The sequence below is a fragment of the Geotrypetes seraphini genome, chromosome 9 (assembly GCF_902459505.1).
Source record: "Geotrypetes seraphini chromosome 9, aGeoSer1.1, whole genome shotgun sequence".
Lineage (NCBI taxonomy): Eukaryota > Metazoa > Chordata > Amphibia > Gymnophiona > Dermophiidae > Geotrypetes > Geotrypetes seraphini.
This window is the reverse complement of record NC_047092.1, coordinates 188544760-188568211: the sequence shown is the minus strand read 5'-3', so window position 1 is coordinate 188568211 and position 23452 is coordinate 188544760. Positions and strand designations below refer to the sequence as shown.

The 23452-nt window shown below is 42.8% G+C and overlaps 1 protein-coding gene across 1 annotated transcript in view; it reads right to left on the bottom strand.

Annotated features, from left to right (window-relative positions):
- The window catches only part of AP2M1 (adaptor related protein complex 2 subunit mu 1), a 104604-nt gene extending 82908 nt beyond the window's left edge, over positions 1–21696 (bottom strand). The window contains 2 exon segments of the mRNA XM_033959120.1: positions 2444–2561; positions 21545–21696. Of these exon segments, the coding sequence (XP_033815011.1) occupies positions 2444–2517 (74 nt within the window). The 5' untranslated portion in view covers positions 2518–2561; positions 21545–21696.
- Positions 21697–23452: the final 1756 nt, after the last annotated feature.

Below are 23452 nucleotides of genomic sequence, written 5' to 3'. Positions count from 1 at the left end.
ATTTTCTTTCTTTTAGTCCCTCCAGACCAGCACAGAAACACCTGGAAAACTAGTAATGCCAAACAAATTGACTCTGGTCTCCAGAACATTAATCGATCAGGACGCTTCCTCCAGGGACCAGCTGCCTGAGCCAAGTGACCAAGACATTGCGCATTCCAATCAAGCAGACTGGCATCCATGAGAAGCACTGTCCACTGGGGCTTATCCATACTCACTCCCTGAACCAGACTGGAAGACCATAGCCATCGGCACAAGCTGTGACAAACTAACCCCCGAAGAGGGACAGGAGAGTCCAGATGGTGCATCTGCAGCAACCACCAATGAAGAAGCGCATACTGAAGAGGGTGCAAGTGAGCCCGAGCCCATCTGACCACTTCAAGGGAGGCCGCCATTGACCCCCCAAGACCTGCAGAAAATCCTATGCCTGAGGACACCAATAATCCATCAGAAAGCAAATCTGCGTCTGCAACTTGAACACTTGGGCCTCAGGAAGGAAGCCTCTCCCCAAGCTGGTATTGAAGAGAACCCCCGAGATACTCCAAGCACAGAGACGGAGTCAACCAGCTTTTGGACAAGCTGAACACCCATCCCAGTGACTGCAGGAACTCCACAACATGAGTAGTAACCTGGGAGCTCTCCTGGAAAGACTTTACTCAAATCAACCAAATCTCGGAGAGAGCGAGAACTAGAAGGCCTTGAGCATGTGAAGATGCTCAAGGCCCAGGCAAGAGACAGGAACTTCTTGCACCGACATGTCCTGTGGACTGCGTGCCGGTGCCAGATGGGGGGTAAGGCTGAATGCTGTTTGGGCAGGGGGGTGGGGGGCGTGCTCGCAAATTGAGTCAACGCTCGGTTTGCGAGACAAGATTTGCGAGAATATTTTGCTCGTCTTGCAAAAACATGCAAACCGTGTTACTCGCAAACCAAGGTTTGACTGTATTTCTGTATAATTTCAAAGCGTCCCCTAGTCTTTGCACTTTTTGATGGAGTGAAAAACTGATCTGCTTCTACCTGTTCTACTCCACTCAGGATTTTGTAGACTTCAATTATATCTCCCCTCAGCCATCTCTTTTCCAAGATCCCTAACTGTTTTAGTCTTTCCTCATATGAGAGGAGTTCTATCCCCTTTATCATCTTGGTCGCTCTTCTTTGAATCTTTTCTAGCGCCACTATATCTTTGAGATAAGGAAACCAGAATTGAACGCAATACTCCAGATGAGGTCACACCATGCACCGATACAGAGGCATTATAACATTCTTAATCTTGTTAAACATCTCTTTTTAATAATTATTTAACATCCTGTTTGCTTTTTTTGGCCGTCGGCACACATTGGGCAGAAGGTTTCATCATACTGACTACGATGACATTCAGATCCTTTTCTTGGACGTTAATCTCCAAGGTGGACCTTAGCATCCAGTAACTGTGATTCGAGTTATTCTTCCCAATGTGCATCACTTTGCATTTGTTCAATAGACTTGGTTAAATGAGTCATTAAATGTGAAAACCAGTCAGACTGACCAGAGGGGGAATTTTTCTGTGCTCAGTGTGCTGTTCATGTTGCCCATCACTAACCTTGGACTCTCAATATCAAGAGGGGGGGGGGGTTGGCACAAAGAAGACAGTCCCTGCTTAAAGGAGCTTACAATCTAAACAGACAAGCTAGGCAAAAAGGATGCCAGGGCGGCGATAAGTTAGGGGGAGGATTACAAATCTAAGCAAGATTTTAATTGGTTTAGAGGACTGATGGATTCTTCCTATTCAGAAAGAACTGGAGCTAGAACGAGAACTAGCACAGTGGGCTCATTTACAACTGTCTTGGTGTTTCTCCATTTTTTACCCTTATTAAACTCCTGGTCTAGACAGCACAGTAGCAGTCACTTGGCTATGCTATGGAACTTGATTAATATGGATCCTAAGTGATTACCAGGTGTTGCTCAAGAGAGGGCAACACTACCCCCCCTCCCAAATGATGCCTTAGCAGCAACCCTAGACAACAGAGAATAAAAAATTTGGACCAAAACTGAAATCCTCTGCATTTGCCAGATCAGGCCAGCTCAAAAAATTGTGTTTTAAAACCAATGAAAAAGCTCTTGATACTTGCAATGGAAGAATGCTAGTAATTTTCAGATACACTCTCTCCCACCTATCACCAACTGTTTGGGACAATTATGTACAGTTCTTAAAAAATAAAATAGTACAAGCTAAATTGCAAAAATCAAGCATCTAAACAGAATTGGAATGCAAATCATTGAGGAAGTTTAGCAGCTTTTTCCTCGTTATGCCAACTTTAGAAATAAAAAAAAAAAAAGCAGCAAACGCTACAGCCAATTAGTATATAGGATATTTGCAGGCTGCTTTAAGTAGCTCGCATGCTCACAAGGGAAATTGCTAGATCTGCCAGACCGATCTGTAGCAGTGCAAAGATTCTACAGTGCTACTCACCCAATATCATCTCGGTATACCCGAGAGATCAAAACCTCCCCTTTGTGATTATAAATGAATAAACCTCCAATCATGGTTGAGAGTTCAGGCTTCCCTTTCCATGGTAGTTAAGTTATACCTGGAATGAGAAAAAGCATTTCATTTTTACCAATTATGTTTTGTAGCAAACAAGTAAACTGGTCAATCTAAGATCTACTCATGCTCACTGAACAATTTCAAAGCATCAAAGTAAATGAGTCACCAGCAATATTTTATTTAAAACATTTCTACACCTCCTAAACCTACAAAGTTTACGAAAAAAAAAAAAAAAAAAAAAGTGATAGGAAGGGAAAGCAAGACCAAATAGTTTATCTAGTACAAGACAGCCGCTGGTACCGATTTAACTGCTGCTCTAATAGCATTTACAGAGTGCTCTCATTCCATGTGTGCTTGTCCTTCAGTTTGTACCAAACCAGGCAATAGCCCTATATCTATAATAATCCTCTAAGCGCGTATCTCAAAAAGGACATGGCGATACATGAAAGGGTCCAGAGAAGAGTGACAAAAATGATAAGATATGGAAAACATTTCATATGCAGACAGGTTAGAAAGGCTGGGGCTCTTCTCCCTGGAAAAGCAGAGACTCAGGAGACATGATAGAGACTTACAAGATCATAAAGGGCATAGAGAAGGTGGAGAGGGATAGATTCTTCAACCTATCGGGAACCACATGAACAAGGGGGCACTCGGAGAAACTGAAGGGGGACCAGGAAGTTCTTTTTCACTCAGAGGGTGGTGGACACCTGGAATGCGCTGCCGGAGGTTGTGATAGGACAGAGCACATTACGGGATTTTAAAGAAGGATTGGATAAATTCCTGACAGATAAAGGAATTGAGGGATACAGATAAGGGTAAAGATAGGATATAGAAAGGGTATCAAGGCAAATTTTAAGGGATCACATACAGGTCATAGACCTGATGGGCCGCCGCGGATGCGGACTGCTGGGCGCGATGGACCACCGGTCTGACCCAGAGGCGACTTCTTATGTTCTTATGTGGGGACCTGACATGTGCTGTGTCTGTCCGTGGCGGCAGCTTGAGGGGCATGCGCCACAGCACAGCCGGTGACTCCCCCCTCCCGCCCTCACTCACAGCCAAAACCTTCTCACCGGCTCATTCACCGCCAAAACCTTCCCACAGCCCCCTTCCCAGCCGCCGCGTTTAAATTCATAGACAATCGCTACACCGCGCTACCGCTGGCCTCGCCGTCTTCTGTCCACTGCAGCCCGCCCTCTCTGACTACTTCCTGTTTCCGCTAGGGTTGGCCACAGTGGATAGAAGATGCCGAAGACAGCAGTAGTGCGGCGCAGCGCTTTTCTGTGAATTTAAACGCGGCAGCTGGGAAGGAGGCTGCGGGAAATGCTACTGCTGCACAGGGAAGTGGAGGGGACGGAGAGGGAAAGGGGGCCTGGGAGCAATCTTGGTTTGCTTTGGGGGAAGGGAGACCGAAGGGGGCCATGGAGAGACAGAAAGACAGGCAGCGCATTAGAACGAAAGACAGACACACAGAAAGACAGCGGGCAGGGTGAGAGACAGAAAGAAAGAAAGACAGACAGGGTGCCAGAGAGAGAACCAGAAAGAAAGGACAGATAGCGGGAGGGAGAAAGAAAGAAAGGAAGAGAGAGACGGGGGCAGGGAGAGACACAGAAAGAAAGACAGACAGACATATTCTAGCATCCGTTAATGTAACGGGCTTAAACACTAGTGGGAACATAAAAGGAGAGGGGGAACAGGGGATTCCCCAAACTACAAATCTGTTCTGCTCTGAAAGTATAACAAATATGTATTGATAGCCTAGATTTGGCACCAAGGCCCTGAAGCAGTGGTTACCGGCCACGAAACGATCAGCCTAGCCTGTTTGTGTTCAGTGGTTTTTACCATTAATCATTCTTGGCTATTTTTTCTGCTCCTACCTGCTAACTTTAAACTTGTGCGAAAGTTTTTTGCCTATGATGCTTGGGTGGAAGAGTGTGGGTACACCTCTCCGTTTGTCTGAGGCTTTTCATTCACTTAAGTAAAAAGCTGGCTTTCTTGGTTTGTGTGGTGCTTTTGTCTTGGAGTGATATTTTTGGATTAATCTTCCCTTAGTTCCTCCCTGTTTATTGTGGTTGTAACAAATATATGTTAAACATTTTAATTGAACAATCAAAACATACCAAATCAAACATTTATGAACGTAAACATTCCCCCAATGAATTATAGCAATAGATTAGTCTTCATACCCCCTCCCCCAAGGTCTGACCTACATCAAAATCTCAGTTTTGACTCAAACTTCCGATTGAGACAGTAGGCAGGCGGAGTAAATAACCGATAGGTGTGTCATTCTAGAACCCTGCCATATCTAGTAATCTAATCTTTTTCTAGTGCAAAAAGTCATTCTGCATGGTAGGGACATACAAAAGCAGTCCCAGAAATCTAGGGCAGTATCTCTGTGCCCGCTCATAACACTGAAGACCCAAAGACAGTGTCCTCCCATGCTGCCATGTTCGCTCTGTAGGATTTGGAGAACCTATGCAGTGGGGGCCAGGCCACATTGCAATCACCTGAGTTTCTGCCCACAAAGAGGGAATATTGGAAAATACATGAGTGAAATCATGTCCCTTGGTTAATCTTTTTTGGACTCTTAGCTACAGTGGGAAGCTACTCATACCTTAAGCAGGGCTCTGCCTGATTTCTATAGAACTGGTAATAATGATAACAGAAGCTAATCACAAGATTTGTTTGATTGTTTTTTAGCAGCAAGATGTGTCTCTGCATCCCAATGGAAAACAACTCCAATGATAGATGCTCGGCATAAAAAAAAAAGCTGTGTTATGTCCTGCTAATGGAGAAGTTAACAGCGAGCTGTACAAATGCCTCCAAATATGAGAGTACTTGGGGTTTACCTCAGACACATTTGAGCTCAAAGAATTACAATCTTACCTCTGCGACGGGCAGCAGCAGAAGGCTATTAACCTCTATAAAGGGAGCAAGACTCAGGCAAATGGTACTGTAACCCACTAGGGATCAGGCGATACTGGACCTGATACTTACCAATGGAGAAAGCGTCACAGAGGTCTCGGTAGGCGACACGTTGGCCTCCAGTGACCACAACATGGTATGGTTCAACCTCAGGAAAGGTTTCACTAAATCAACCACACTAACCAAGGTCCTCAACTTTAAGGACATAAACTTCGAAAGCATGGGAGACTTCATCCATCAGGCGCTGCAAAACCAAGTAGAAACAGACAATGTAGAGGTAATGTGGTCAACTCTGAAAACAACCATACACGAAGCAACCAACCACTATATAAAATCAGTTAGTAAACGGCACAGAAACAATAAACCACAGTGGTTCTTCTGCGGAGATCTCGGACCTCATAAAAAAGAAGAAAAGAGCATTCATCTCCTACAAACAATCAGGAAAGCAGGAATCTAGGGAAGACTATCTGGCCAGTCAAAACAGCAGTCAGAGAGGCCAAATTTCGAATGGAGGAGAATCTAGCAAGGAACATCAAAAAGGGCGAAAAAATCCTTCTTCAGGTATATTAGTGACAGAAACAGAAACACAGATGGGATAGTACGCCTTAAGAAACCTGATGGGAACTATGTAGAATCGGATTCCGATAAAGCCAAAATCGTAAATGAATACTTCTGCTCAGTCTTCACTTGTGAGGCGTCAGGATCCGGCCCTCAGCTGCAGACAAGGTAAAGCACGAAAGACCCGTTTTGAAATTTCGAATTTACGCCCAGCAGTGTCTACTATGAGCTATCAAGACTCAAGGTGAACAAAGCTATGGGACCAGACAAACTACACCCCAGGGTGCTCAGGGAGTTGAGTGACGTCCTGGCTGAACCGTTATCCGCACTCTTCAATCTTTCCCTAGGTACAGGAAGAGTCCCGTTGGACTGGAAAATGGCTAACATCATCCCGCTCCAAAAAAAGGGATGCAAGACGGAGGCTGCGAACTACAGACCGGTGAGTCTCACATCTATCGTGAACAAACTAATGGAAACTCTAATCAAACGTCAATTGGACACGATTCTGTCCGAGGAGTATCTATGAGATCCCCATCAACACGGATTTACAAAGGGAAGGTCCTGCCAATCCAATCTAATCAGCTTCTTTGACTGGGTAACAAGAAAGCTGGATATGGGGAAATCCCTGGACATCATGTACTTGGACTTCAGCAAAGCATTTGATAGAGTCCCACACCGCAGGTTATTGAACAAGATGAGTTTGATGGGATTAGGCGACACATTAACTGCATGGGTTAAGGACTGGCTTAGTGGTAGACTTCAAAGGGTGGTGGTAAACGGCACCACGTCCGAAACGATGGAGGTGATCAGCGGAGTGCCTCAGGGCTCGGTCATGGGCCCGATCCTATTCAACATCTTCGTAAGCGACTTGGCTAAGGGTCTTCGAGGTAAAATTACATTATTCGCCGATGACGCCAAACTATGCAACATAGTGGGCAAGAGCACAACAGACAAAAGCACAGTGCCTGACAAAGGCTCAATACTCGACAATATGACACATGATCTACTCCTACTGGAGCACTGGTCCAGGACCTGGCAACTAAGTTTCAATGCCAAAAAATGCAAGGTCATGCACCTTGGCAGCAAAAATCTATGCACAGCTTACACCCTAAATGGTGAGACCCTAGCAAGGACTGTAGCAGAACGAGACTTGGGGGTGATCATTAGTGAAGACATGAAATCTGCCAATCAAGTGGAGAAAGCTTCATCCAAAGCTAGACAAATCATAGGTTGTATCCGTAGGAGCTTCGTCAGCCGTAAGCCCGAGGTCATAATGCCATTGTACAGATCCATGGTGAGACACCATCTGAAATACTGTGTACAATTCTGGAGGCCACATTACCACAAAGATGTGCGGAGAGTTGAGTCGGTTCAGAGAATGGCCACCCGGATGGTCTCAGGACTCAAGGATCTCCCGTATGAGGAACGGCTGGATAAGTTGCAGCTTTACTCACTCGAGGAACGCAGAGAGAGGAGAGACATGATCGAGACGTTCAAATATGTCACGGGCCGTATCAAGGTGGAGGAAGATATCTTTTTTCTTAAAGGTCTCACGGCAACAAGAGGGCATCCGTTGAAACTCAGGAGTGGAAAATTTCATGGTGACATCAGAAAATATTTCACCAAAAGAGTGGTTGATCGCTAGAATAGTCTTCCACTAGAGGTAATTGAGGCCAGCAGCGTGCCAGATTTTAAGAAAAAATGGGATTGGCACGTGGGATCTCTTCACGGAGGGAGTTAGGGGGTGGGACATTGGTATGGGCAGACTAGATGGGCCGTGGCCCTTTTCTGCTGTCAGTTTCTATGTTTCTATGGACTCTTGTTTGATCAGATATATCTTCTAAAAATCTTTTATCTATCCCGTTTTTGAGGTTTATTAACAAAATGAGGTCTACCATTTTCTCTGTCAGCGCTCCATCTCTTTGGAATAATATTCCGGCCCACTTACGGGAAAAATCAACTCTTCACCATTTTAAGACAAACTTAAAAACATCTTTTTTTTAATGCTTTTGAGACCTAAATGTCCTTTTCAAGGCTACATAATTTTATTCTACCTTTTAACACCCCTCCTTTTGTTTTTTCCCTATATGTTCTTTCTTTTTACTTGAAAATTGTAGTTCTACCCCGTTTCCCTTTTTGTTTGTTTTAAATTGTTTTTAACAACTATTGTTTTAAATGTATTGTTATCTCATATGTTTTTAAGCCAGTGTACACCGCCTATCCAATCCAACATAAAATGTGTTAAAATTAGAAGAGCAAAGTAAGCAAAGCAAACACCATACTGTGTCTTTGAATGGCCCTGTTCTCAGCTGCATTGATTTGATTGTAAATTACTTATGACCTATCAACACTCAGTCTTTACTTCAAGTCTGAGGACTACAAATAGGTCAGGATTACCTAAAGAATATGCATGAAAGTTATGCATATGATGAAACAAGCCTACAAATCCCCCTAATGTACATTCATTAGACATATTCTTAACCTAACCTTCAAGATCCTCCACGGTATCCTTCCTCCTTTTATCCCTCTATCCTGGAATTCCTCAAATCCAACCTCCACTAGATCCACTCAAAAATTAAAACTATCCTACCCCTCCTTAAAAGGCATCTCCCTTGTTGGTAAACTTGGCTCTTCCCTCCCTTTCAGAATCACTCAGCTCTGGAACAGTCTCCCTTCCCCTCTCTGCAATTTGAGCCCCCTTCTACCATTCCGTAAGCATCTGAAGACCTGGCTCTTCTCCAGAACGTAACCCCGTCCCGCTCCTGGCACTCTCACACCAACCTCTCTTCTCTCATACTTATATAATTCCACTGGAGTTCCGTTCCTTCCCTAACCATGTAAACCGTGTCGAGCTCCATCTGCGGAGATGATGCGGTATATAAACCCAAGATTTAGATTAGATTAGATTAGATATTCTAAAAACTTGATCCATTGGCAATTTCAAGGACTGGGTGTAAATACCACTTATCTATACCTTTGCCTAGGAAAATCAGAGCAGGAATGCAGTTCTAGCAGCTGCATGAGAGTAGCAATACTCAATTAACACACCAAATACACAAACTGACTTTTACCATCAAAGCACCTCAGAGTTGTTGAAAGGACACATTTGAAAAGATAAGTTTTCTGTCTCTGTCTATGAAAGGACACATTTAAAAAGGACACACATATCTTATGCCTTTTGTTTCTGCCTGTGCTGGAAGTAATCAAATGCAGAATGTTTGTGTTTACTCTCTTGATGGTTTGGGAAGAGGTCATTTGGTCATGTTAACGAAGTTGGTTCTCTGAAACAATGAAGGCTCGACCCCCCACTGCCATGTACCGGTTAAGAGTGATAAGGGAAGCTCTTAACATCTTTTAGTTTAGACAATGAAGTACATGTCCTGCTCACGTTCCCCCTCCCCTCTCTTGTCCATCCCCCTTTTCCTGTGATGGTTACCACTGACCCATGTGAAAGATATATAATTGAATGTACACTGATAATAAAACAGGCAATTTCTTTGGGACTTCTGTGAATCCTTCTTACCTAAGGAAATTGCCTCCAAATATCTGACCAGGCGGCAGGATTTTTGCAGGACAGTTTCGGGACCAAGAAACGGACCTCATTCGTTTCAATTGGTATATGAAATTTTAACTAAACTTGAAATTTGATATATAGAGAAAAGTTAGTTTTTTCTTTTGACCTCTGACTTGTTTACTAAAATGAGTTACACAGGATATGGTTGTATTAGATATGGGCTACCTGTTAGGTTTCTTACATGTGATATCAGTTGGTGATTTGTAAGCATCTGACTCTTAATAAAAAACCAAATAGGTGGCAGAGCCGTTCCCAACATACTACAGTATATTAATTACTGGGCTTCTGAAGTGAGACAACTTGTAGATTGGGAAAATTGTTTGTGGTGCTGGAACAAAGTAGCTTTTTTCAATTCCTGCTAAAAACTTTTGTACATTTCTCCTTGACCGAGACTTTTTTCAGATATGGCATGCAGTGTGGGTCTGACGTAGGGCTAGAGAGTCTTCTAGTGCCTATTCAATTTGAGCACACAAGGTCGTGGCTCATTTGCTAGTTTAAAAAGAAGGTGGTTTGTCCTGCTTTTGTCAACTTTAGGATGTGGGCAAGATGGGGTGTGTAACCGATATTGCTCCCATTAACGCCTCAGTGCCGTGACTTATTTCCCTATCTGACGTTTCAGGGTTGGCTGACAGAAGATCCAGATGATTGAGCACTTGGAATGTGGCTAGCTACAGGGAAATTTAAACAGCAACTGTCCCTTATAAATTTGAGAGATAAGTTTAAATGATAAAGTTTAAGATTCAATGGGAGACAGATTTGGGCAACAAATCAATAGCAGGAACGGAAAACTATTTAGAGAAGTACAAAAGGCTGTAGCATGGAACGCTGCTACTATCTGGGATTTTTGCCAGCCAGCTGTGACCTAATTGGCCAATGTGGAAACAGAATACTGGGCTAGATGGACCACTGGTGACCTAGTATGGCTATTTGCGTTTTTCTATTAAAGAAAATGTTTATAAAATTATGATGGTATGATCAAGAGCTGCATTTCCAAACATTGGCACTTATTTATATTGACAGTGTGGTAATGAAAATATTACCTTTTTTCCATGTTTGGTGGACATGTACCAAGATAGTGGATTAATCTAGTGAATTAGGACTTTCTATTTAATGCTGCTCAAAAGTGAGTACTGGTATTGCTCAGGAACTGAAGTACTGTTGGAAATTACGAGATAGCTGCACATTAGAAGTTGTCAACTGTGCTCAAAATCTTATCAGAGCTTTGAACACTTAGACTGGAGAAAGCACTTTTGACTCAGAGGCTCAAGAATGGTTGCATTTGATGCAAGTTGTCAGGGATAGATACAGTTTGAAGGAACCAAATGTGCTATAATTTTATGATGGGGGTGAGGGGAGAGAAGAGAAGAGAAAAATGGTAGAGTTTACACCAGATTTTGTTATTAGACACAAGCGTATCATTCTTTCATGCTTCTTTGTGAAATACCAATAAAACTGATAAAATAAGTTTGTAGAATTTCACAATTTTTATGCTGAATTGTCCCAAGGGTAGGATATAGTAAGCATGCAAGCAGGTGGAGGGGGCAGCCACTTCATTCCAAATATAATCTTGAGATATTTGCTTGTAATTTGGACCACCCCTAACTTAATTCTTTGGGAATCTTTACTAGTAGACAGCAAGAGTATAATTTCATAAACCTCATTAATGCACACCTCAGGCTCTGCTTTGATGAAACAATGAAAGCTATTCAGCCTTGAACATGTTCATTTTTGAAAGAATATCTGTAGAACAAAAACTGAATCTATACTCTATACTGAGCCTACACTCTGGCACAGTACTTATCAGGATTTTTTTCCAAAAGTTACACATAAAAGCACCACAATGCTGCTTTATAATTGCCACCATGAAACTGAAGGAAAAGTTATATCTGATTTTTCTTTAGTCAGCTATGGAAGTGGGTGTTATCCCCTCCTACAAGCAGCCAAGCTTTCCCTGTAACCTCACATGTATTAGTTGGTGGCGTTCCCTAGAGAGATCCACTAGGCATCTGCCAAAGTGGCAGAAGACCCGTTTTTATAAATGCACCACAACAGCTGCAATGATAAATCGAGCAAGCATACTACAAAAGTGGTACTTCTGAACACTCTGTGTCTTGGGTCACACTGGTGTGTCCCGGGTCACACTGGTGTGTCCCCAAACGCTATCTACTCTACACATCAGTGCCTGCAAGCTAATACCAACAATCATGAGTCAGGTTCTTGAAAATTCTCCTAACTGGTCCCTATTTCTACTTCCCCACTACCCCCAATAACTGCTATAGGTCTGCTGACCATAGATTGCTATATAGATTTAAGCAGCATATCTGCAGATTTGTGTTGCTTCACAGTATAGGGATTTAGTGTTAATGAGGACACTCTAGAACTTGAATATATTTGTTTTGTATGACAAGTGACAATCTGGGACAGAGAATTCAGTGAAATTTAAGATGAACATAAGAAATGCCATACTGGGACAGACCGAAGTTCCATCAAGCCCAGTAACCTGTTTCCAAGAGTGGCCAACCCAGGTCACAAGTACCTGGCAAGATCCTAAGGAGTAAAACAGTTTGATGCTTATCCTAGAATAAGCAATGAATTTCCTCAAGCCATCTCAATAATGGCTTATTGACTTGTTTTAGAAATTACCTAAGCACTTTTAAACCCTAATTTCACCACATTCTTCAGCAACATATTCCAGTGTTTGATTACATGTTGAGTGAAAAAAATATTTTCTCCCGTTTTAAATCTGCTACTTGGTAGCTTTATCGTATGCTTTCTTCAGCTGGGAATCTTAATGTTTGATGTATCACACAATCATTTTCTGTAAAGTGTTGTCACACAATAGAAGGAAGGTTGGAGAACCCACACTGCTGTGAATTTAACACCTGCGATTTGCCTTGACAGAATAAGACACGCTGATAGAACAGTTCAAGATTCTGGGAAGGAAGCTGAAGATAAGGACCCAGAAGATAGCGTTCTCAGAGATCCTACCAGTACCGAGGCAGATGTGAAAAGGCAGGAGGAACTACGATCAATAAATGCGTGGCTGAGGAGATGGTGTGAGGAAGAAGGGTTCCACTTCAGGAGGAACTGGACAACGTTCTGGGGCAAGAGCAAGTTCTACAGGAGAGATGGATAGCACCTGAGCGCGGCAGGAGAGGAATAAAGCAGGTGCAACAACTACATTCTCGAAACAAATTCGCTGTTCTGTTACAATTCGACCTCTCTGCAGCTTTTGATGTCGTCCACCACGACATACTACTTTATCAACTTTCCGAGATAGGAATTGATTCCACCGTTCTTAATTGGTTTTCAAACTTCCTTCGCTTTCGCTCCTACACTGTCAACTCTAATGGCACCATGTCCACTCCTTGGTCTCCTTCTTGCGGTGTCCCTCAGGGATCACCCCTTTCCCCTATCCTTTTTAATATCTATATGTCCTCATTGAAGCTCTTCCAGCTTTCCCCCCTTGAAACAATCTACACATACGCCGACGATATCCTTGTCCTTCTTGAAACAGACCAGAACCTCACCAACCTCCACGATAACATACATCCTGCATAATGAGACTCCACTCCTGGTCCCTCTTGGTACAGATGAAACTAAATGAATCAAAAACAAAATTACTCTGGCTCGGCCCAAAGTTAGAACACCTGCCCACCCTCTTCGCACTGCCCTCAGGCACTGCCTTACACCTTGAGTTCTCAAGCAAGGTCCTTGGCATCATTATCGATTCCTCTCTCTCTCTCTCAACGACCACCTCAACTCCTTGACAAAATCATGCTTTTTCAGCCTCCACATGCTAAGGAAAGCAAGAACCTTCTTCCGCCAAAAACATTTCGCCGTCCTTGTCCAATCCATCATCCTCTCCAAACTTAACTATTGTAATGCCATTTACCTATGCTTAACAAAAAAAAGCCTCCAAAGACTCCAGCTTATTCAGAACACGGCAGCCAAGCTGATTTTTGCAAAACGTAAATCTGACCACGTCTCCCCACTCCTGGCCAATCTTCATTGGCTCCCAGTAATTTCCAGAGTCCAATTCAAATGCTCTTGCCTGGCTTTTAAGATTATTCACTGCATCCTTCCTTCCCTAATCCCACTTTCTTTCAACTCCTTATGCCCTGACTCCACCAGGACCGTCCATAAATTAAAACTATCCTTCCCCTCCCTACATGGTATTCTCCACACAGGTAAACTGGGAAAATCACTTCTTTTCAAAATCACAGGTCTCTGGAATGACCTTACTATCCCACTGCGGAACCTGAGCTCCCTCCATTTATTCCTCAAGCAACTAAAAACTTGGCTCTTCTCTAACATGTAATTTATTTTCCCTTACTTTTCCACTCGATTTATAAACTTATGTAAACCTTTTCCTACCCTTTCTCATTTTTAAGTTCTTGTAAACCGTGCCGAGCTCTACTTCGGTGGAGATGATGCGGTATATAAAAACTTAAGGTTTAGTTTAGTTTAGGCTTTAAATTAAGAAGGGGAAAGCCGACAGTCGACCAAGCGTCGACGATTCGGAAGAAGGTATCCCGTGAAGATACCGAGGGGGGAAAAAGGCAGGGAAGAAACAATGGACAAATTACAGGAGTCGACTAACCCAGAAGAGGTTAGAAGGATTGTAGCAAAAGAGAAGAACTAAAGACTGAAGCACAGGGAAAGGAAATGAAGACAAGAAAATACCAGATCTAAATTGCATATATACTAATGCAAGGAGCCTAAGAAACAAAATGGGGGAATTAGAAGCCATGGCCAATGCAGAGGACATAGACATCATTGGAGTCTCTGAAACTTGGTGGAATGAAGAAAACAAATGGGATACAGCACTACCGGGGTACAAGCTCTATCGCCAGGACAGGTCAGGACATAAAGGAGGTGAAATAGCCCTATACATAAAAGAAAGCAGACAATGACAAAAATGGACACAGCAGAGACGACCAACAAGTTGGAATCGCTATGGGTTAAAATACTGGGAAGGAAAGGGCCTGAAATAAAGATGGGCCTATACTATCGTCCACCCGGGCAAACCCGGGATAACAATGAAGACATGGAAGCCAAGATGAAGTGAGAATGCAAAAGCGGTAACACAATTATTATGGGAGACTTCAACTACCCCGGGATAGACTGGAGTCTTGGAAGCTCAAAATGCGCTAGGGAAACAGAATTCCTGGAGGCTATACAAGATTGTTTCATGGAGCAGCTTGTTAGAGAACCAACGAGAGGAAATACCACTCTGGATCTACTCCTAAATGGGTTAAGGGAACCTGCAAAGGAAGTTGAAGTAGTGGGACCGTTGGGAAACAGCGATCATAACATGATCAAGTTCAAGGTTGAGGTAGGAATACCGAAAGGAAAGGGAACCATTGCAGCAACTTTCAACTTCAGGAAAGGAAACTACGAAGCAATAAGGGAAATAGCAAGGAAGAAACTTAGGAACACTTCCAAAAAAATGGCAAACGGTAGAACATGCCTGGTCTTTTCTCAAGGACACGGTGAGCGAGGCGCAAAATCTGTATATCCCCAGATTCAGAAAGGGGTGCAAAAAGAGTCAAACAAAAGACCCGGCATGGATAACTAAAATAGTGAAGGAAGCAACAGGCGATAAGAAAAATTCATTCAGGAAATGGAAAAAGGACAAAACTGAGGGGAACTGGAAAGAGCACAGGAAGTATCAAAAAGAATGTCACCGTGTGGTTCGAAAAGCCAAAAGAGAGTATGAAGAGAGGCTAGCCAGGGAGGTACGAAATTTCAAACCGTTCTTCAGATATGTTAAAGGGAAACAGCCGGCTAGGGAGGAGGTGGGACCGCTGGACGACGGAGACAGGAAGGGAGTAGTGAAGGAGGAGAAAGAAGTCGCGGAAAGACTTAACATGTTATTTTCGTCTGTATTTACAAATGAAGACACATCCAACATACTGGAACCTGAGCAATTCTTCAATGGAAATCAAACAGAAAAATTAACATCCATGGAAGTGAGCCTTGAAGATGTACGCAGGCAGATAGAAAAACTAAAAACTGACAAATCTCCGGGTCCGGACGGAATCCATCCAAGGGTTCTGAAGGAATTAAAGGAGGAGATAGCGGAACTACTGCAGCAAATTTGCAATTTATCCCTGAAAACAGGCATGATCCCGGAGGACTGGCAGATAGCCAACGTTACGCCCATCTTTAAAAAGGGATCAAGAGGTGACCCGGGAAACTACAGACCGGTGAGTCTGACCTCGGTCCCGGGGAAAATGGTGGAAGCACTGATTTAAAAAAACATCGATGAACATTTTGAAAGAAACAAACTTCTGATAACCAGTCAACATGGTTTCTGCAAGGGGAGATCATGCCTAACTTATTGCACTTCTTCGAAGGAATTAACGAACGGATGGACAGAGGAGACCCCATAGACATCATATATCTAAGATTTCCAAAAAGCCTTTGACAAGGTGCCCCATGAACTCCGGAAACTGAAGAACCATGGGGTGGAAGAAGACGTACATAGATGGATCAGAAACTGGTTGGTGGGTAGAAAACAGAGGGTAGGAGTGAAGGGCCACTACTCGGACTGGAGGTCACGAGTGGGGTCCCGCAGGGCTTGGTGCTTGGGCCACTGTTATTTAATATATTCATAAATGATCTAGAAACAGGGACGAAGTGTGAGAGAATAAAATTTGCGGATGACACCAAACTATTTAGTGGAGCTCGGACTAAAGAGGACTGTGAAGAACTGCAAAGGGACTTGAACAAACTAGGGGAATGGGCGACGAGATGGCAGATGAAGTTCAACGTTGAGAAATGTAAAGTATTACATGTGGGAAACAGAAACCCGAGGTACAACAATACGATGGGAGGGATGTTATTGAATGAGAGTACCCAAGAAAGGGACTTGGAGGTAATGGTGGACATGACAATGAAGCCGACGGCACAATGCGTAGTGGCCGCTAAGAAGGCAAATAGAATGCTAGGTATAATCAAGAAGGGTATTACAACCAGAACGAAAGAAGTTATCCTGCCGTTGTATCGGGCGATGGTGCGTCCGCATCTGGAATACTGCGTCAAATATTGGTTGCCGTACCTTAAGAAGGATATGGCGATACTCGAGAGGGTTCAGAGGAGAGCGACACGTCTGATAAAAAAGGTATGGAAAACCTTTCATACGCTGAGAGATTGGAAAAACAGGGACTCTTTTCCCTGGAGAAGAGGAGACTTACAGGGGATATGATAGAGACTTATAAGATCATGAAGGGTATAGAGAGAGTAGAGAGGGACAGATTCTTCAAACTTTCGAAAAATAAAAGAATAAGAGGGCATTCGGAAAAGTTGAAAGAGACAGATTCAAAATAAATGCTAGAAAGTTCTTCTTTACTCAACATATGGTGGACACCTGGAATGCGCTTCCAGAGGGCGTAATAGGGCAGAGTACGGTACTGGGGTTCAAGAAAGGATTGGACAATTTCCTGCTGGAAAAGGGGATAGAGGGGTATAGATAGAGGATTACTGCACAGGTCCTGGACCTGTTGGGCCGCCGCGTGAGCGGACAGCTGGGCACGATGGACCTCAGGTCTGACCCAGCGGAGGCATTGCTTATGTTCTTATGACACCGAGGCCCAGATGTACTAAAGTCAGCGATCGTCGCTAAACCTGTTTTAACAGGTTTAGCAACAAACACATTTGTTGACCCGATGCAAAACAAACAGCTCACCACCTGGTTTTCTGCACGATCGCTCATTCCCCTATCCGACCATGCAAATAAGCTAATTAATATTAAAATGCCATGTAAACTAGTAAAGTGACTGATGCTCTAACATGGCTTCCTGAGGCACTAAAGAAAAGTGATCGATTTTAGCAATCCAAAAAAGTGACTGGGGCACAAATGCTGTGCATGCTATACATGAACAATATCTGTCAAGCATCTGAGCTAATCAGGGCCTTAGACTCCTCCCCCTTTAATCATGGGATACAGAGGGAAGGGCCTAAGGCCCTGATTGGCTACAGGGGCCTCAGGCCCCTCCCCATTCATCATATGATGCACCGGGGAGAGAAAGGCCTGCCTTTTTGGAGCAGCAGCCCTACGAGCAGGATGGACAGCTTCCAAGAAGGTAGCTGGAGGGGTGTTCGGGGCATGGGGGGGTGGAGAACTTCAGTAGCAGGAAGGAGTGGGCATCCCTATCTTTTTTTGGGACGGGAGGGTTAGGGGATGTTTGGGGGGAGCGCAGGGTGGGCCTTTGGTGGCAGGAGGGAGTGTGCATCACTCCTGCCATTATCGCTGTTGTGTGTGTGGGTGGGTCACATTGGCAGGAGGAAGTGGGCATTCCTTCTGCCATTTTCATTGGTGTGAGGGGTGCGAATGGCAAGAGGGAATGACCATCCCTCCTGTTGTTTTTGACTAGTGAGGGAGGGTTCATCTCGGTGCTGTGTTTGTCAGGAGAGGGGGCTTTTTTTCCTTTTTTAATGGGGCAGATATTGTGTGTGTGTAACACAGCATCTGTGCCCATTTAAAAAAAAAAAGGTTTCCTGCCACAAACAGTTCAGTGGCAGGAGGTTGCTTTTGGGGCTTCTCCTGCCAACTCTCACAGCGATCGGACAGCAAAGTCAGGCATTATGATTAAGACCCGCGTGAATAATTTGCATGCAAACTTTTTAGTGCATTAATAGTTCTGTCTAAATCAGCTAAAAAAAAAAAAAAAAAAATCAGATCAGTGCAGACCCACACGGTCTTACCAATTCTCTTAATGCATCTAATCCTGAAAGGGAAGTGCAGACCTAGAGTACTAGGCCCAAGTATTCTAAGGTGGGATGCAGAACAGGGTGGCTAACAAAGAAAAGTCAGGTAAGAAATTCTCCTTCTTTGGAGTCTTTTGCCCACGTGGGATACATAGAAAGATCTACTGGGTGCTCACCTTTGGATACTGCTTGGTTCTTATGAATACCATTTTTTTTTTTTTTTTTGGGGGGGGCGACACAAAAGTTTATACTGGAGCCAAAAACTTGTCTCCTACAAATACCTAATGATTGTAATGTATAGGGCTAAAGGATATTTCTTAAATTACTTTATATTGTTTGAAATAGGTAAAAATGTATACCTTCAAATTCCCTTTTTTATTAATGGTATAGCTTAGCTTATTTTATATTTTAAAAAATACATACACCCAATTACTAAACCCTCAGTCCATATACTAGAAGGATGGTATATCATACAATGTAAACAGATTTCAGTGCATAGGACCTCACATAACATACGTTATCCCAAGTCCACATTTTTTTGTTCAGTTTTCAAATAATCATTTATACCTTGACCTCCTTCCCTTAATTCATTATTTTTATCTTCTATTGCATTTTATTCTAATTAGTGAAGTGTACCTATAATTCAGTGATGTGCAATTTCATAAATTTAGTTACCCCATAAATAACAATTTCTAACATAAAAATTCTGTAGCTTAGCTTTTGAAATAGCAACACTTATCTTCAACAGCAAACTGCTGGTCCAATGTTGGCCTTATAAACTACAACTTCCCGACGCTCCACTTTTACATGAACATTTCAGTCCACAGACCTTCATTGGGGGAGGCTGTGTTTGCTACATTGATCAAACAATTTTTATCGTTTAAGACGCACAAACGGTGTCTGAAACGATAAAAAATTGTTTGATCAATGCAGCAACCTCTTTCTTTTAACTTGCATTGTCTTCAGTCTACTAGGAATATACATAAATATAAATTAGAATTTCTTTCTGTTAGAGGGATTCAAACTTTAGGTAAATTCTCATGTTCTTTGGCATATATTATGGTGAAAGTTTGGCATGATCTTCCCTCAGTTAGTAGAACTTTATCTTTGACCCATTTCAGAAAAATTCTGAAAACGTATCTGTTTAAGAAGTTCCTAACGGATAGTTGAAAGAAGATGTCTCTGAGAATTTCTCTAATTAATCGATAAATGTTAATATTAATTATTTTTTTTAGATTCATTACTGTTTCACTAATGTATTATTAACTTAAAGTTTGTTAACCGGGTCGAGTCCCTTTGGGGCATAATCCGGTATACAAGACTGAAGATTAGATTAGATTCCCAACACTCTCTCAATGTGCTATTTTCGCTGGAAAGTCTTGAATAGTATTGCTCTTCTTTAAGGTGAGTGAATTCCAAGACTCCTTAAGCCAGAAGAGGGGATTCCCCCCTCCCCCTCCAGGGTTTCCCCAGTCAGAGTCCTTCTTCTCTGCACATTAGGTTCTTCCAATGCAAATTAGTTCACTCTCTCCTTCTGGGATCTCTTATCAGCAGGCACCCAGACTGGAAGGATAGGGGATATCTGGGACCTGCCACCACCCTCCTAGTCTTCCTCCCCAGCAGGACTGCAGTTCCTACTAGTCATATCTCTCCTCCCAAGGACAGCTCCAAATGGGTTGATAAGCAGACCCCTGGTTCTCAGGACAGGATGTGCATCACAATCTAAATATTCCACCTTCAGCAACTGAAACATTTTGTTTCTCCACAGTGCAAAAGAAGGAGCCCCAGACCATCTGCAACCAAGAATAAATACACTTCTTTTCCTTAAAGCCTAAGACAACTATATCCTTTTCTAAAAAGCACAGCACAGAAGTAGTCCATGACTTTTTTCCCCAAAATAATTGCATTCTATCACATCCAAAACACAGGAAATGTCAATGGCATGGTGGATTAAAAAAAATAATAATAAGTTTTGTGGTTTTTGTTTTTTTTAAATGGATTAAATTTTTTTTAATCCAATCAAACAGGATTTTTTTTTAAGATACATTATGGTCCCAAAACATGAAAAACTAATCTTGAACAGCAACCATCACCTGCTGGGAAATAGAGCACATTGAAGATACAGGAGGAGTGCCAGCCAATAGGACCACCTGTTAATCAGTTTCTCTATCTTTGCCTGCTGGTAGATGTGTGCTATCCCATTGGTCTCTGGATTCATCTGCTACTATTGATAAGGAATTATGTAGCATGAGGCTATATACTCATGCAATGTTTATATTTTTTGGTAAATGAATTTCTTTAATCCATTGTCACAAGCATTTTTTCTATCTAGAAGATTATTACAGATGCTCGGTTCTGCTTTTCTGAAATCTGAAATTGTGTCTACCAAAATAACATCCTTCTTCACAGCAAAGACCTTGGCCCCATTGTTTCTTTGCAAATCGATACACAGTTTGTCCTGCTTATACTATGAATATACTCTTGTGACCCATTCAGGCCTCCTATGGGAGGACGGGCTAAATAATTGAAAAAATAAATAAACCCCTTATTAGTGCCAAGATAATTTGTTTAAGCAGATCATTTAACATGGATATTTAAGATTACATATGCTATAATGTTATTGCTTTGATTAAATAAAACTAAGGTAGTGATTATTTTAATCCTTTCAATGACGTACAGCAGAAAAATAGTTCTCATAAGAATGATTAACCTATTAAAGTGCAGATAATGTTTATTTTATACCAGATTCAAGTTGTCTGAGTACAGGTTACCTGGGGGAGGGGGGGGGGGAGAGATAAAGCAAACATCTTACACAGGTTTGCTGGTTCAACTGCATTGCCTTGAGAATGAATGGGCCCCATAGGAAGGATGGCACCTGCATCCCTTGGGTAAGTTTCTAGGTCTGCCCAGAGTCCTCCTGTGTTTTGACAGCTTTGAACCGTTCAATCATCTCCCTCGTCCTTCCAATAAGTTAACCCCTGCGGCACTCCATTGAGGAAAACGACCACTTGACCCTCCCCTAACCCACCACACAGGAGCCTCTTCTGAGGAACTTTGTCAAAAGCCACCGGCTCTCCTTCCGCCCCACCACTTGACGGCTGACGCTTCCCTCGGTTGCCCACCCGGGACAGCCCGAAGGAACAGGCAGGGAGCGACGACGACAGCAGTGCGGGTCTGCCCCGTGCTAATTCCTTAGAGCTAGCCCTCCACTCTGCTCCCCAAACGGACAGCGAGTCGCGAGCACCGCTACCTACCCGCCGGGCAGCGCCCTCCCTCCTTCGCTCAGCAGCACATCCAAAATGTCCGCCGGGCCACAGCCGCCTCCGCCTCCCGCTCCCTTTCTCCGCAGTGTGACGTCAGCGCGCCTGGCGTTGCCAGCGTGATACGCCACTCCGCCGGAAGCTGGATGGCGCGAGAGAACGCGGAAGACATGAAATACCACCAAATGTGATGCACCTTCGAACCTAGTCCGTTAGTCTGTCTTTTGTGGGTGGTAGGAGCATGGAATATTGCTACTCTTTGGAGATTCCAAAGAGAAAAACTTTTGGCTAATGATCGAACTACGCTGAGCTCCAGACTTCCCCAACAGAATCCTGACAATACCTGAGGCTTTGCCTCTGGCAATCTTCAAATCCAGACTCAAAGCCCACTTCTTTGAAACTGCTTCAATTGCAAACTCCAACCCATCCACTATCTGTCTTATCGTTCCCTCTGTAATTCCGCCACCTGAGCACAGTATATTGATGTATCTTCTTGTCCAATTTGTCTGACCTGACTAAATTGTAAGCTATTTTCAGCAGGGACGGTCTCTTCCATGTTTTCATGTATAGCGCCACCTATGTCTCAGCGTTATAGAAATAAGTAGTAGTAATGTAATGTAATGTATTTCTTATATACCGCTACATCCGTTAGGTTCTAAGCGGTTACAGAAAATATACATTAAAATTATAAGTAAGGAAGGTACTTAGAAAATTCCCTCACTGTCCCGAAGGCTCACAATCTAACTAAAGTACCTAAAAAGAATAGAGAAGTGAGAAGTACAGATAGAGGAAAGAAAAATAAATAAACATTCTAACAAGATTGTATTGAATTGAGTATTTTAGAAGGCAAAAAAATTTTGGAGAAATTTAAATAGTAGAAGTAGAACAAGACAAAAAATTAATGGCAAAACCGTGAGTAAGATTAAAAATAATTAATAAACTGGAAAATAGAAAAAAAAAAAATAAGAATAAACATCAGTCTACAGTTTCAATGATGAAGTGGATCAAGTAAGTTTTGGAGGAAAGATGACGTTCCCATAAAAAGGACTTCTTTATGTAAGAGGTTTGGTTGATAGTCCAGGTTGCTAAGACTCCTCATCTGTGATGGTCTTCTTCATATAATCCTTATGACTCACTGCCCGTGCTCCAGCTGCTACTCTGAACGACTGCTACAAGATGATTGCCATAGATGAGGCATGTGGTAAGTGTTAGTACTACTACATAACATACAAATAGCCATACTGAGTCAGACCAGTAGTCTAGCCCACTAGACTGGCTTCCCAGTGGCCAATCCGGATCACTAGTATTTGGCCAAAAAAAACCAAACAGTAGCAACATTCCATATTACCGATCCAGGGCAAGCAGTGGCTTCCCCCCATGTCTTTCTCAATAATATATGGACTTTTCCTCCAGGAATTTCTCCAGACCTTTTTAAAACCAGCTACATGACCCAGAACAGCTAAACTAGATGCATCTCACAGTATCCTAGTTGCTTAGGACTCCTTTTACTAAGGTACGCTAGCATTTTTAGTGTATGCAGGATTTTAGCGCATGCTAAACCCACGCTACACTTCTAGAACTAACACAAGCTCTTCTATTCCTTGTTTATAATTGTTGTGTGTCTTATTGCTAACTTATATATGTTATTATGTTACCCATTAAGGGCTCCTTGGGGAGGATGAGATATAAATCAAATTAAATAAATAATTGACTGGTAAGATGCGGATAAGAGAAAAACTGATTTTTGCAGGGAACAAGATGTGAGAGGCAGGGGAGACTGTACATGCTCAGTAAGAAAAAACTTACTTTAGCTACTGGAGAGCACCGACACATAGAGTCAGTCTAGGACATCACCAATAAGTATGTCTGCATAACCCCTTCTTGTCTCCAGAGAAATAAAAG